We start from the raw sequence: 15,913 nt of genomic DNA on the forward strand, positions 1-15,913 counted from the left end.
GAGTATTTATTGGGAGCCTTTTCTGTGCCAGGCAGTGAGCAAGACAACCATAGTTTCAGTGTGCCCGGAGGTCACAGTCTGGCGGCGGTGCCATGGGGAGGCACCGGGTGTTAGGGGAGTTCATAGAAGGGGCGCTGGACCCAGGTGGAGGGGAGTCAGGGAGGGCGTCCTTGAGGGGAACCTTCCAGCTGAGAAGGATGGGCGAATTCTGAGAGGGTGAAAGGTTAGAGCCCAGGCTGAGGGAAGCTGGCCCTCTCTCTAGTGAGTTCTCTTGGTGTTCTCCAGGTAGCACCGTCTGGAAGTGGAAAGAACTCTAGGGACAAACTAACCCAGTCCCTGCCACTGGCTCACGGTGTGGCCGGGGGCAAGTCACTCCTCTCACCTGCCGGTCCTGGCCTCAGTTATCTCATCTGAAATGGGATCCCTACCTCACAGGGCTGTGGCTTCATGACTATTACATGGGCTTTATGAAAAGTGCTGGTACACAGTACGAGCTACATGGGTGTTTCCCTGTATTGTTTTTACTCGAGAGGAAGGGAGGACACTGTGTGTGCCAGTTACTTTTATAGACATAATTTAATTTCATCCTCACAACCTGAGAAGTTTCTTTAGCCCACCCCTGCCCCTTTAGTTTGTCATAAGGGAAACAAGCACACACAGGACACCTGCCCTTCAGAGGTTTGCGGCGAGGCTCAGCAGAGGGGTGTTTGTGAAGGCGCTCTGCAGACTGAGGGGCTGGGCCATGCTGGTTATGATTTGGCCATTATGAACACACAGCCTCTGCTTGCACACCTCCAGGGACAGGGAGTTCCCTCCTTTCCATCAGCTTACTCTAGGGGGCTCAGGTCCACCCTCTGCGCCCTGCCTCTCCTTCCATCCTCCTGCTCCCAGCTGCTCTGCTGCTTCTGGAGGTCAGATCCTGCCCAGCGTTAGTCTGGCTTTCATGCCCTGGTCATTCCGGGCCATGGATCCCCTGGTCAGCATCGTGAGAAATGAACTCCCTGGTGGGCAAGAAAGTTAACTACTTTTGCCCAAGTGGAGAGACTGGATCCTGAATCCACCTGGCTCCAGGGTTTGCATGCCACACTTGCCAAGGTGGGGGTGTGTCCCAAGGAGCAGCCAGGAGGTGGAAGGAAGTGAGACCAGTCATCACAGCACGCTGCAACCAGTCTGTCCTCCACTAGCCCACAAAGCAACTACACTCTGAGTTGAAACCCAAGAGGGCCGGTCTCATTAGCATAAGGATGGACTTCTTGCAAAGGTGTCCCACAGCACAAGCAGCTCCCTGGGGGAGAAAGAGTTCCCTCCTAGGAAGTGTGTCAGTACTTTTTCATTTTACTGTCTACTGCACTGGGCGCTCTGGACACACAGTGACATCAGATCCAGTATTCACTCTGGGATCCCCAGTCTGGGGGCCGAAGGACACCCAGTTGGAACACGGAAGGTAAAAATTCCCAGGTAGGGCTCAATGAGTATCCTCCCTTCTCGGCTGAGTCTAGGCACTTCAAGCCATGGGTCATGATGCAGACTGAAGGGCCCAGCCTGTAGAAGCTGACTCGAACATGCCACCATCACTCTTTTTTACACCCACATCCACTTGAAGCCATTACCCAAGCACCTCCTCCGCATCCTCCCCATCTCAGACTTGTGGACACCACGCAGCTGGGGCAGCCCTGCAGCCTAAGCCTCGCCCCATGCACCTGGCGCTTACCTGGCCACACCCTCTCCCAAGTGCTCCGCAGCTGCTGCTCTCACAGGTATCACTCGCGTCTGTGCCTGCTGCCCGCACCCCTGGCAGCCCAAGCTCCAATGTTCGTGCTGCTCTGCCAGACCCCCGTTCGCTGTTTGCTCGGGCTCAGCTGCGGGAGGACAAAGGGGCTGGACGCCAGGAGGGAGGGGGAGGGAGAGGAAGGGAGAAGCGAGTGGGGAGGGGATGCTGGGCTTTTGTTCTACTCTTGGACTAGCCCTGGGAGGGAGGGAAAGAAAGAAGGGGTGTAAGAGTGGATTGACTGTGTGCAACTCCAGGGTTTGGATTTGGATTCGTGCCTGGGGTTGGGGGTGACCTGGTGCTGGCCTTGTCCCTGATTGAGGACAAGGGTTTGAAGATGTATGGTGCTGGAGCTGGGGTGTGGGAGGGGTGTCATCGTGCAGTTGTGAGCATGTAGGTTCCAGGGTGACTATGCGTGATTGTGGAAGTACATGGAATGCAGTGACTGTGTAGCACTGGGCTGCGTGTGGACATGTGGCTGTGTGACCATGTAGATGCCAATGTGACTAAGCATGTGTGGGGCAGGGGGCACAGTGGCTCTGAGTCTCACTCCCTTGAGCCCAGGGAGAGGCGGGAGCTGACCTCTGCCCCAAGAAGAGGAGCACTTGCCAGACATTCAGTAGCAGGGGCAGGAGGGCCGCTCCTCGAGGCTACTGTGGGGGCCCAGTGGAGCTTCCAACATTTGCATGCCAGAATCTCCTAGACCCCAAGAATTCTATCCAGAAGATTCCTGTTTGGAAGACACACGTCCCTTGGCTCCCAGGAAGCATGGAGTTAATTTGATGCAGGCTGGAGCTGGGGCTCAGCTTCCCCCTTTTCCCTCAGGACACACCCATGACCGGGCAGACTCTCAGAACAAAGAGGAGAGTTACAGGCCTGCTCTGACGCCACCACTGACTCCTGCTCACAGACAGCAGAGGTCCCAAGGACTGGAAGGAAAGGACACCTGTGGTCCCAGGGCTGTACTTTGGCTTTCAGCCCAGGTGCCCCCAGTCCTGGGCATGGGCATGGGCCCTCCTCAGGCAGGTCCAAAGCTCGGAGAAGTCAAAGCCAAACTCCTCACATGGGGAAGAGGCCTCCCTGTGCTGAAGGCCTGTCCCAACACAGCCGGGAGGCTCAGAATGCCTTCGTGTGGCTGTGAGGGCACCTGCCAGTCCCACTCCCAGCCCCACATTGGACCCAGGAGCCCTCCCGCTCTGTGTGTCATTCCTAGCTTACGGGAGACATAACATATGCGCTGGTGTCAGACTCTGGGTGGGATTCTGGCTTGGCCTGTTCTAAGCTGTGTGGCCTTTGGAGGTCACTTTTACCTCTCCAAGACTGTCTCCCCATCCACCATGTGAGGATACCGGCTCCCAGCCACTGGCACCGTGGTGGACCCAGAGAAGGGGAGGCACCATCCTGCCGCTTTCCCATTCATTCCTGAGAATGGTTCCTCCTCAAATCATAGGGTCAGAACTGAAACCTAGACCCAGTGCACTTGTCCCCACCCTCCTGCTGGCAATTCAGAGACAACACACATCAAGATGGCAGCTTTAATCACATTGGCCGAGCCCCTTGGGTTCCCTCTGTGCAGGCCTACTTAGCCACACACCCACCCTGACCATGTCCAGAACACTTTTACCAGGTGGGCCCTGCCCTGTGGCCACTGATGTGGGAACCTGAGGTTAAATCAGTCTGTGGACTCCTGGGTTAGGGGACTCTTCTGCCCTGAGGTCTGCTGGACACTTCGGCATAGGATCCAGTAGCCCTGAGCTCACTCTTCTGGCCATCTCCAGCTGCTCCTGGGGAATGTGGCTCAGGTCTGCTCCTGGGACAGGGGGTTGGTGGTGGCATGAGGTGGACTGGGGAGGAGGACGTGTCTCCACACTGCAGCTGGCTTCCTCCTGGGCCGAACCTCCTTGTGCTTTGAGACTGACAGGAAGAGCAGAGTTGCTTCGGGTAGAGGCCCGGCCCAGGCCCTTGGGGCAGGATAAAAACAGAGAATTCAAGTGCCTTGGGGCACAGATAGGAGGACAGACGGCACAGGTGAGCATCCGCACCCTCCATTGCCACAGGGGGCATGGCATGGCCCATGACCCATCAAAGCTTCCAAGTCAGGATATAGGAGAGGGCCTCAGAAGAGGGGCCCAAGCCCTAGGCCCCGCACCACCCAGAAGGAGCCCCAGGCCTGCAGGGGCATCTGAGAGGCTGGAGTCCTGGTCCAGCTGGGCCTCAGGGGGACACGGGAGTCCCCCTCAAGAGAGCCTGCGGCTGACAAGGGGCTGGAGCCCACAAGGAGGCTGTGGAGCCAGCTTCCAGAGCACTCCGAGTTCAGACACGCTTCCATCAGCTCTCCTAGGCTCCCCTGGCTTCTGTGTCAGGTACAGGTGGATGAGACATGTCTTCAGCTAACGCCCACTCCGCTCTGTGAGGGTCTTGGCGCGGCTGCCACCCCCTCGGGGGCCCACAGGGGTGGCGGTGCTGTTGGCATATGTGTCATAACTGTTGTCTGAACATACGGAGAGCACATCGGAGACCTCTACACCATCGCTGATTTCTGCGGGGCCAGAGGGAGACAGAATGTGAGTCAGGGAGGAGGCAGTCATAAGGATGGGTGACAGATGGGGCGGGAAGGCTGTACCACCCAGCTGGGCACTTGGAGGCTGATGAAACCACTGGGCTCAGGTCGACATTGAGCCTGGCACTCAAGGCCCCTTTGGTATCTGCCGAGCACTCTAGCTTCACCTTCATCTGCTGTCCCCTGGGACTTCACTTTGCAGTCACAGAAAACCACCTGTGTCCCTGAGCTTGGCACCCATGTGTCCACTCTCCTCAGGGCCTTTGCATGTGTTGGCCCCTCTCTTAGGAGTGGCTGCCCCAACACCACCTCCTTTTCCTACCATCTGGCTCAAGTCTTCTCATCTGTCACTCAGCCTCCTGGGAGCCTCATCAGAGCCCTGGGCCGGGTTGGGGCCTCCTCATGGCAACCCCAGCCCCTGCTTCCCTCTGCCCTGGCCACATTCTGTATGGTTGCCCAGGGTGGGTTCTGGGCATCTATGTCCCCAGGGCCTGGTAGAGTGCTGGGCACGGATCTGAGGCTCAAGAAAGCTCTGCTGAGTGGAGTTCGGCCCAATAGAGGGACTCTTCATTCTTGGTGCCCAGGCAAGCAGTGCTCCCTTGCCGCCTCTGCGCACATGCCGTGCCCACCTGGAATGCCCTTCCTTCCCTCAGCTCGCTCGGCCCTCAACTTGAAGCCATTACCCAGGCACCTCCTCTGCATCCTCCCCATCTCAGTGTATCAGGCACCCAAAGCATTCCTCACTGCCCAAGCAGCTCTGACCACGCCCTCCCCCACAGCACTGCCATCGCAGGAACTCGACTTTCCATGCCTCTGTTTACGTAGCTGCTGCTTCCATCAGACTGGGAATGTTGACAGGGACTGGCAAAGAGCAACGGTGAGGCCAATATTGTAGGATCCAAGTATGAATCAGGCAAAGGGGGCGGGCCTTCAAAACAGACTCCTCTCCCTACCCCACCCCTGCCCACCAACCATGGCACTGACACCGAGCCATGGTGGATGACAGAGTGGATGACTGTGTGTGGGGGTGTGTGTTTTCACACATGTACTTATGCCTTTGTATGTGTGTGGGTATAATCCCGGTGGGTTTATGTATATCTGTGCCCTTGTCCCTACCCGTATGTGCCGCACGTGAATGTGTGCGCATACACATCTGTTTGCATGTGGGGGTGCAGAAAGCTGGGCCCAGGGCCTGCCTCCACCTGTCTGCAGGGCTGTGTACCTGAGAAAATGAGCTTCTCCTTCATGATGCTGACGTCCCGGCTGGTCCGGCGCACTGCAGCGCTCAGCATGATCTGCTCAGGGTTGTAGCTTCGTATGCCACCCAGGCGCCACCTGCAGAGATGGCCCCGTGGGCATCAGGTCCCTCCTCACTCCTGCCTTGGAGCAGGGACCCTGCCTACTTCCAGAGCCTCTCTGGATGTGGCCTGAGAGACCAGCAGGACTCTTGTCCCACTGTACAAGGGGGAAATAAGCCCAGAGAGAGAGCAGAGTTGGGGCTCAAATCAGAGCCTACTGACTCTCGGCCAGGGCTTCCCGGCCTCCCTTTTACCTCCAGAGCCGTCAGTGAGCAGCCCTGGCCCAGGACTAGAGTTGGTTAGTTCTGTCTCAGGTGTCCCCAGTAATGCACCTGGCTTTCTTTGAATGGGACAGATTTGGGAGCAGGAGGAGCTTAGTAGGCATGACTCTGCTGACCTAAGCTGGGGCACACACCAATCTCAGGGAGTCCGGCTGATGTCTCTTACAACTCTACCACCATGACCAGGCTAAGCGAAGCTACTGGGGAGACCCCCTGAGAGGGAGGGAAGGAAAGCAGGGGGGTGGGGCCAGGTGGTAGGGGCTTTGCCCAGAGCTGGTCTGCACAGGTTCCCAAGGCAAGGGGGTTAGAGTGACTTGGAGTGGGGCCAGCTGCTGCTCTGTCCTGACAGTCCTACTGGGGAGGGAGGTCAGAGCATGAATCCCCCTGATGGCTGAGACAGGTGCAAGGTAAAATTACTCAAGAGTGGGCTGGGAGGTGGAGCATGCATACAGGGCATACAGGGACCAGGCACTAAGTGGAAAGGACTCATGTTTCTGAGCCCAGCCCAGGCCAGTCTTCACTATTGTCATTCCTCTGAACTAGCCCGTTTCCTGACCTCTGAACTTAGACCTTTCCTGGGATCTAGGCAGAAGGATCACTGAACTCTCACCCCTGTCCCCACCAAGAGGAGTGGGTGATCAGCTTGGGAACAAGAACCCAGCTGTCTCAGGGACTGAACCCTGCTTGGGGGATGGAGGGAGTCAAGACTCCACAAGAAACCAATTGTGAGTTACTAGATGGGGTCAGCGCAGCAGAAGCGGACAGACAGATGGACAGGTGGATGGATGGATGAACAGAGCAGGCAGACAAGGGGAAAGCAGGAGGCGGGGGGTAGCACAGACACCCTGGCGAGGCTGGCTGCCCTATGAATCGTTGAGGGCAGTGAGCAAATCTCTCTCTGTTCATCGCTGTGCCCCAGCACCATCAACGCCTGCCGTGTCCTGGCCACCTGACCTGTACTTGTTGAGCGAATGAATGGAAGAATAAGGTCCGCAGGGAAATGGTATCCTCCCCTGGCCTTGTTCCCCAGGGTCCCTTCCTCCATCAGGCCTCTCCTGATCCCCAGGAGACAATGACACTGCCCTGGCTGTGTCTGAGCAAACCCAGCATGTCTGTGCCAGCGGCTGAATCACCATGGGGCAGCCTCCCTGACACGCTCGGCTCCGCATGAGAAGGCCCAACTCCTGCTGCAGATACAGCACCAGCACCAGCTGCCGGTGTGTGTGGATGCTGGTTAACTGGGCGGACAGAGGAATGACTCAGGGAGTGTCCCATAGCCAGACACAGCGTCTCCTCCTAGAAGCTGGTTGGTGAAGCTGCCTGACCCAGGAGGGGCTAAGGCACTAGAGGAAGGGAGACTTGGGTCCCTGAGTCTAGGTCTCATCCTGGAAATTCACGTCAAAACCCAGGACAGTGTCAGGCCAGGGTCTCTTGGCCAGGCACATCCAGAACAGGAAGCTCAGCCACTGTGGGGTCCTCTCGGGGGAACAAGGAAAAGGCTGTGTGTGGGGGGAGCAAAGCAGGGATGGGTGTCACAGATAGAATGTAAAGAAGAGAGAGAAAGAGATGGGAGAGGCAGAGAAAGGTAAACAGGAAGAGTGAACAGCGGGAGAGGCAGAGCCAGGGAGGGAGAAGATGGGAAGAGAGAGGCAGAAACTTGGTAGGGTCTGCCCTGGACAAGTGGTGAAGACCCCGGTGAGTGGGCCAGAGGCAGGGGGATGCCGGTGCCCAGGTAGGGTCCCCTCCTCCAGAGGGAGACACTTTGGTGCACAGAGAGGCCAGGTCAGGAAGCTGTCAAGGAAACACTGGTCCCCACCTGCAGAAACGGCCGTAGGAACAGGGAGCAGAGGGACACACACGGCAGTGGGACGGCAGGAGCAGAAAAGAGGATTGCAGGGGTAAGGGAGGCTTCAGGCAAGGGCGGTGTCTGCGAGGTGACCCAGGCACAGGGTTTGGTGCACGGCGGGTTTTTAGACAGAACTGGAGAAGGGGATGGCAAGAGGGAGAAAGAGGAACAGGAGGAGGAGGAGGAAGACCACACCAGAATTACCTGATCAAGTGATAGCTGTGAGATGCCAGAGTGCAGCAGAGAGAGGGGGAGGGGGAGAGAGGAGGGACATGCGCCGATCAGAGCAGGATGGGACAGAGAGAGAACGTCAGTAAAGAATAAAATCCCAGCCCCTTGGTTCCTGGCTGGGTGGGGGCCCCGGGCTGGCCCTAGACCCTCCCTGGGACCAACCACACCTCCCCACTTCGAGCACACCCCAGCTATCTTGCTGAGGGCTGGTGGGAACCCATGCCCTGGCTAACGGATGAGCAGGCCAGCCTGGAGAGGAACTGAAATTCACCTAAGCCCACACAGCCACTCAAGGCAGAGCTTGGCTCTGCGCTCCCAGCTGCAAGTTCATTCCAGAAGCCACCCAGCCTCTGTCTGAGGCAGGATGGGGCCACCAGGGTCCTTCCTTCTCCCCTGGTCAGGCCTGCTCCTGGCTGAGGGCCCAGGGCTCAGGAGCAGGTTCACCTGGCTGGGGTAGGGGCTGGGCCTGCTGTAGGGTAGGGATGGCCACGGAAGTGGTCAGATCCTACTCACTTCTGGAGCACGAAGATGCCCACGATGAGGGTGAAGGAGACCAGGTCGGCAGTGACCCACATGAGACAGTACTCGTCCGGGGGCTGTGGACAGACGGCCCGAGGCCAACTTCCAGTCACGGCCAGTCCAGACTGAGGCTCCAGACTGAGGGTCCGTGGACCAGAGGACCCCACATGGCCACTGGCGAAGGGCAAGGGAGGACTCTGAGGGGGTCTGGGGACTGAAGATTACATTTTGCAGGTGTGGGCTCCGGGCTCTATAGGCCTGGGGGCTGGGGCGTGTATGTGTACATGTGTGCACTCTCAGGGTAGGAGGGGATTGTATGGTGCTAAGGACAGAGGGGGCATGTGCTAGGCCTGCAGGGTCTGTGTCCAGCGGCCTCAAAGCAGGAGCCAGATACTAAAAGACAGTGACCCTGCTCCTCCCTCCCTCCTGACTCTCATCCCATCGGTCTTGCCCCTTTCCCCAGGCTGCCTTCCCTTCACCCTCCTCTCCCACAGAACCATCCACATCTTAGGTCTGATTCATTGGCACTGCATTCTCTCAGCCATAAGGATACCCTCCATCTGCCTTCTGCATGCTCAGGGAGGTGGCAGTGGAGCCACCACCTATCTGCAGGTGTGCAGTCAACCAGCTAAAATATTGTTTTACTTGCTGTTCTCTGAGCAAATTTTAATGTTCCCTATTCTTTTTTATTTTTATTTTTTGAGACAGGGTCTCACTTTGTCACCCAGGCTGGAGTGATCACAGCTCACTGCAGCCTGGACCTCCTGGGCTCAAGCAATCCTCCCACTGCAGCCTACCAAGTAGCTAGGACTACAGGTGTGTGCCACCATGGCCAGCAAATTATTATTATTATTATTTTGTAGAGACAGGGTCTCACTATGTTGCCCAGGCTAGTCTTGTACTCCCGGGCTCCAGTCATCATCCTGCCTCTGCTTCCCGAAATGCTGGGATTATAGGTGTGAGCCCCGCGCCCAGTCAATGCTTCCTATTCCAGTCCTGTTGTTACCCTCCAAACCAAAGAAACCCAAGCAGCTCTTTACTTCTCTAGAGCCCTTACTGATGCTTTTCTCCCTGTGGATCAGGCCCAGGGTCCTCCCAATACCTTAGTGCAGATCCCAGATGCCATGAAATCCTCATGCCTCAAGCCTGCACCCCCTCCACAGACTTCCCACCAAGCCAGAGACCTCCCAGGGACAGCCCCAAGCACAGAGCTTGCTGAGTGGTCAGGGCAGGCCATAGGCAGCTCCAGCACTGCCCCCCAGGTGCCCTCTGCCCCCCAACTCACCATGATCCAGAGGGGGGAAGGCACCTGGGACAGGGTGTGGGAGTTGTCAGAGGTGACGGATGGGACCCCCGCACACCACAGCAGGGAGAAGAGCCACGGTGCATTGACTGTGTAGAGGTTCACACTCAGGTTCCAGGACGCGTAGTCCCTGTGAGGCAGGGGAGAGGCGGGTCAGCATGTGGACTCTGGCAGCTCCGGGCCCAGTGTGAGGGCTGGTAAAGCATGTCCTCTTCACCACTTCACAGCCATGCCCGGGGGAAGGAACGTCGGCTCCAGAGGGCCAAGCTCGGGGACAAGCCCAGGTCTGCCTGACATATCCTGTCGTCTATGAACCATATGTGCCCGATTCCTCTATGTGCTCATCCCTCTGCCCAACTGTGTGTGTGTTTTGTGGGGCGGTGGTGGCAGGACTGAGAGAGACTCAGTCCCACCCTCTCCTGGAGGAGCCTGGGTCAGGGCAGGCACCTGAGCTCCTGGCGGGACACCTGAGTGTAGCGCAAGTTCAGCCGTTGGATGTGGCCTCTCCGCAGGCTGGTGACCGCCTCCTTGGAGCCCGATGTCTGCTGGAAGCCGGGAGCCACCTTCCGCACCAGGGGCCTCTGCCTGCTAGGCAGCCACATGACCTGCAGGCAGGAGAGAAGCAGCCTCGGACTTCTCTTCTGCACAATGGTTAAGAGTAGCTACCCCTCCTAGAGCACCCGTGGGGTTGAGAGACGGGAGCTGGCAGGCAGTGAAAGCTTAGATGCAGTCATTAGCAGGGCAGGACTCAGTCCCAGTCAAGGCTGCAAAGCGTACTGGGAGCAACTCAGGAAGCTTCCCTTCTGGCCCGCTGCTAGTACGGGAGGGAAAACCCAAACAGCCACTACTCTGCACATGGCCACTAGCACTTAGTGTGCTGTCCTAAACTGATGTCAGATTTCTCTGGTCCCAAATTATTACACCACACAACAGGGCAACACTTCACTGAAATAACTTGACAGCCTGGACCTTTATACATTTTAAGGTGTTTTCTTGTTTTCCTCTTGTCCCATGATGACCCTGCCAGGGAAGTAAGGGGTGTGTGATCCCCATTTTACAAATGAGAAAGCTGAAGTCCGGAGTGCAACAGGGAGAGGCTATGCAGCAGCAGGGCTCTAGCCAGGCCAGAGCTCCCGGGAGCAGAGCTGCGCTGCAGGGCCTCACCTGGTGCTGGGGGAAGCCAGAGTGCAGCACGGCCTCCAGAGTCACGTTGAGGAAACTGTTGCGGTATGGGTGCTCCCGGGGCGGGTCACGCAGGTTGAGCAGCAGTGTGGCATTGCCCTTGGCCAGCTCCAGGAGCTCTGCCAGGCTGCAGATGGACTGGTTCTGGGCCTCTCTGTGATCGGAGGGTGACAGGGAGCTGGCTGTCCAGAAGGGGTCAGTCTGGCAGGGATAGGGACACACACATGGCTGCATCATCAGCCCTTTGGGGGCCCCCACATACCCTTCTGGCAACTGAGCGTGGAGACCCCTGGGCTGCCAGAGGCTGCTGGGGTCGGCAGATTGATGGCTGTGGCCACGTGGAGGCTGCAGGAGGCCCCAGCCCTCACCTTTCTTTCCCACACCCTGCTTAGCAAGAGGACGGAGGACAGCTTACTTGGAATCGTGCCCAGACCCACGGCATTTCTCCTTCTAGAGCATTTCAGACCAGAAAGCCAACCCCTCTCTAGAGTTTTACAGAGTTAACAATTCTATTTACTGCTCTCGTCCCTGTCAACCTTTTATAGTAAGGGAAACGGACCCAGAACAAGCAGTGACAACCATGAGATCTGGCAGCAGTGGCAGGAGCCCAGGAGGCCACTAAGCAGCTTGGGTGGAGGTCGGGAAAGCCCTGTGAGTGGGGGTCTCGGAGCTGATGGCCACCCTTGCATCTCACTCCTTGCAGTCCCTGCTGGTGTTTTCCATGCCTAAGATTGGGGTCAGGTGCAGCCAGACCTTCAGGAACCACTGGCCAGCATTGAGTCTCTGCAGGGTGGTCCAGTTGAGCATGGAGGCAGGCCTGCGGGCCAGCTCTGGGAACTCCTCCTCCACGTTGGTGGTGCGCCGCAGGGTGGCGTCGTGCATGAGGAAGGGCACGCCGTCCAGGCTGCAGGGAGGGTGGGGCCGTCGAGTCATTGACCCCCCAGATCCCTCACCTGCCCACCAATGATCGTCACCCCACACAGTCCTCCCCATCCAGCACAGGATCCCGGCTGGGCTGCCGCTCTCTGGGCCTCAGTCTCCCCATCTGCACAGGGAAGACAGTGGGCTGGTGGGTGACCCTGAAGGGCCAACGCCTTCTGGCTCTCTGTGAGGGTCAGATGGGGGTGGGGACTGCCAAGGAGGGAGGGCTGGGAAAAAAGCTGGACCTACTCTCTTAGCAGCCTTGGAAGGTAGGTGCTGCCTCATTTAATAATGGAGAAACTGAGGCTAAGAGAGGGAAGTGTCTAGCTCAAGGTCCACAGCCTGTAAGTGGTGGAACCTGGTTTGGAACCAAATCCCTGTGATGCTATGATGGGAACAGTGCAAATGTAGACCTCTTTGGCAAATTCCATCCGACCCCAATCCTTGTCTACTCTACCAGGGTTGCCAATAGCTCATATGGTGCCTTAGTGTGAAAAAGTAAAAGGCACCCGTGCCCTCTGTTCCTCAAGGCATTTTACCACCATCTGCTAGAAAGTTGTGATAAATACACAATTCTATGTCTATACTGGGAACAATGTCCTCATATATGTGATGCCCTTGTTCAGTACACAACCTGTACAACTATATATGACAGTCCTGCCCGTCTTCTCTTCTCAGATAACCTGTTATGAGATTAGTATGGATTCTTCCTGCCATTTATACTAGTATCTACTTACATATGTACAGGGAGAAAGTGTGTATGTCACTTTTCTGTGGTCTTTTAAAATGTAACTGGGGTCACAGTGACTGTATCACTCTGCAACTTGCTTTGTTTCCCTCATGAGAGTGTTGGAGCTCTATCATACACAGCCATATAGATCTATTTTTCCCTTCAAGTGGCTCTGTGGCAGGGCTCCTGCTTGCACCAAGAGCATTTGTTCTTTCCTCTATTTTACATCCTGGAGTCTGCAGGAACGGGGTGCCTGCCCTGCTGTGGATAATCTAAGCCCCCCTCCTCCCATCTCAGAGGCTCTGAGACCAGAGGTTCCCCCAGCAGAGACCCAGGTGGATGCTGATGTGTGTGGGAGGGGTTAGAGGAGCTATATCCCCTCCGCTACACCTACCTGATGGTAATGTCAGCCTGGAGCCCATACAACTTCTGCTCGAGGGCCTTCCGGAAGGACATGAGCGTGTGCTCTGGAGCCAGCTGGGGAAGAAGGGGTGGTGAAGGGACAGACAAGATTCAGCTGATGTACTCTCCCCAGCCAATGGGAAGTCTTCCATGTTAGGAGGCTGGGCGAGGCCTGGTTCTAATTCTGGTTCCTCCACAGAGTAGCTATGTGACCCTGGGCACCCACTCAGCTTCTCTGAAGTTCAGCTTCCTCAACCTGGCTCTGGTTCTAGCCTTGACTCTGCCTTTAGCTATTGTTCTGACTTTGGGTATATTTCTCTGTGGATCTCAGTTTCCCCATGTGCCCTTAGAGATGTGTATTCATGAGGGTCCTTATGCCTAATTAGGACAGTTGGGGCTCTAAGCCTCCCTAATTCCATCTCATCTGAGGACTCTGTCATACCCTTTGCTGCCACTGGGGGTCAGCACCAAACCAAGGATTGGGCTAAGCCCAGGCCCATGAGGGATGGTCCCAGGGAAGAAGGGAGGGAGGACACCCCACCCCCCATCCCCGCCCCTGTCAGTGAAGGGGTGAGGTGGGAAGGATTCCCATGGCTGATCTCAGTCATTCCCACTGAAGACAATCCTATTCCTACCTTCTCTCCCTCTGGCCACGATGTTCCCCAGCCACTCCCCTCTTCTGTGACACAGCCTAGCACTGGGGAGCCAGGGAGTGGTGGGGGCTTTGGAACAGACTGAAAAGGTGCAATTCCACTTCCCAGACACAGAGCCGAGGCATCAGTTTCTTTAGCTATAAAATGGGCTAACACTATCAACCTCATAGGTGAGATAACAAATGTTAGAGACCCTAGTCCAGGACCGGGCACACAGCAGGGTCTCTGTAATGAGTTTCTTTCTTCCCCTGTCCCTGGCACACAGCACTCTTGGAGGACATGTTACCTGTCTCCCAGACCAGTGGGCTGTGTGAGGCACTCCCAGGTCCCCCTATAGTCCAGGTCCCAGGACTATAAAGGCATGAAGACAGAGGCACAGACTCAGTGGAATCCCACCCATCTCTAAATATCCTGTGGCCGGGCCTTCCACCAGTGACCACTTGACAGGGGTCCATGCTCCCTGCTGCATGGGCTGGGGCTGCAGAAAGCAGAAGCTTGGGAGGGGTTACGAAGACCCTCAGGGCAGAGGAAGTGTTTGGGAAGGGGAAAGTCTTTTTTGGAAGCTTTTAGACACAGTTAAGGTCTCTCTGGCTTAGGTGCTGGCCTCCTGGAGAAAGATGTGGAAACCTGGCCCTCCCTGGCCAGACTCAGGACTCCAGGAAGGCCCCAGAAGCATACATGTTGCTGGGGTGAATTCTTAGTCTCCATCTCAGAGCTTGCACCTGCCTCAGGCCTGTCCAAGTGGGGTTCTGTTGTCAGGAGGCTGTGCATGGGGGTGGGGGGTAGTTACTCAGGTGGGCAGGACACTATGGTTAAGAGACCTGGATTTATAAAACAGCAACTCAAAGTACTATTAAAAAAGAGTCCTAGCTTCAGAGTTAGTGCAATCGAATATTAAAGTACATGTACACCTACGTACAGAGGGACAGGCCGCATCTGCGTAGGAACAACACGTCCGGGGCACACAGTCTCCAAGACAGAGATGTTGGCCGGGCGCGGTGGCTCAAGCCTGTAATCCCAGCACTTTGGGAGGCCAAGACGGGCGGATCATGAGGTCAGGAGATCGAGACCATCCTGGCTAACACGGTGAAACCCCGTCTCTACTAAAAAAATACAAAAAACTAGCCGGGCGAGGTGGCGGGCGCCTGTAGTCCCAGCTACTCGGGAGGCTGAGGCAGGAGAATGGCGGGAACCCGGGAGGCGGAGCTTGCAGTGAGCTGAGACCTGGCCACAGCACTCCAGCCTGGGCGACAGAGTGAGACTCCGTCTCAAAAAAAAAAAAAAAAAAAAAAAAAAGACAGAGATGTACACTTGGGCCCACCACACACAGACATGTGGACCCAGAGTCAGAGACCCCCAAGGCAATGCACAGGGACACACAGAGAGGACCCTTGCCAGCCCCTCAAAAACTACCTCCAGGGCATGATCACCCAGTTGCAGAATGTGAAAAATCCCACAGGACAAATGACTCAGTTTCTCAGGACAAATAAACAGCCTAAGGGAAAAAAGGGAGGGGGATTTTTATTTATTTATTTATTTTTGAGACAGAGTTTCACTCTTGTTGCCCAGGCTGGAGTGCAATGGTGCAATCTCAGCTCAGTGCAACCTCTGCTTCCCGGGTTCAAGTGATTCTCCTGTCTCAGTCTCCTAAGTAGCTGGGATTACAGGCATGTGCCACCACACCAGCTAATGTTCTATTTTTAGTAGAGATGGGGTTTTTCCATGTTGGTCAGGCTGGTCTGGAACTCCTGACCTCAGGGGATCTGCCTGCCTCGGCCTCCCAAAGTGCTGGGATTATAGGCATGAGCCACCGAGCCCAGCGGGGGGATTGTTACAGACCAAAAGGCACTCCGGAGACACACCAACCAGATGCATGCTGTGGACCGCATTTGGATCCTGATTTTTAACAACTAAACTGTAAAAAGATATTTTTGAGACAATAAAGGGAAATTGAACATGGATTCTATTTTAGATAATATTAAGGAATCATTATCCTTAATATTGGCTGGGTGTAATAACAGCATTGTGGTTATGTATCTTTCTAAAGTCCTCATGTGTACAGATATATCCTGAAGTGCCTATGGGTAAGATGATGCGATGCCTAAGATTTGCTTTACTACCCCAGAAAAAAAAGTAGCAGACAGATGAAGCAAGAATGGCCAAATGTTGGTAAGTATGGGACTGGATTCATTACATCCTTCTTCATTATGTGAGTTGTT

The 15,913-nt window shown here is 55.9% G+C and overlaps 1 protein-coding gene across 12 annotated transcripts in view; it reads right to left on the reverse strand.

The window, feature by feature from the left end:
- Positions 1-3,289: 3,289 nt before the first annotated feature.
- Positions 3,290-15,913, reverse strand: part of LOC105468765 (glycerophosphodiester phosphodiesterase domain containing 5) — a 92,394-nt gene continuing 79,770 nt past the window's right edge. For 10 of the 12 annotated variants that reach the window (XM_011719098.3, XM_071075314.1, XM_071075315.1 and 7 more), the window contains 9 exons: positions 13,034-13,116; positions 11,742-11,892; positions 10,971-11,189; positions 10,254-10,411; positions 9,789-9,936; positions 8,498-8,580; positions 7,958-7,972; positions 5,551-5,663; positions 3,290-4,307 (listed from right to left, as the gene is read on the reverse strand). In XM_011719098.3, the coding sequence (XP_011717400.1) occupies positions 4,159-4,307; positions 5,551-5,663; positions 7,958-7,972; positions 8,498-8,580; positions 9,789-9,936; positions 10,254-10,411; positions 10,971-11,189; positions 11,742-11,892; positions 13,034-13,116 (1,119 nt within the window). In that variant the 3' untranslated portion in view covers positions 3,290-4,158. The remainder of the gene's footprint in view (positions 4,308-5,550; positions 5,664-7,957; positions 7,973-8,497; positions 8,581-9,788; positions 9,937-10,253; positions 10,412-10,970; positions 11,190-11,741; positions 11,893-13,033; positions 13,117-15,913) is intronic. The other 2 variants (XM_011719102.3, XM_071075316.1) reach the window with 1 other exon arrangement.

This window comes from Macaca nemestrina, chromosome 12, assembly GCF_043159975.1.
Source record: "Macaca nemestrina isolate mMacNem1 chromosome 12, mMacNem.hap1, whole genome shotgun sequence".
In the NCBI taxonomy this organism is placed as follows: Eukaryota; Metazoa; Chordata; class Mammalia; order Primates; family Cercopithecidae; genus Macaca; species Macaca nemestrina.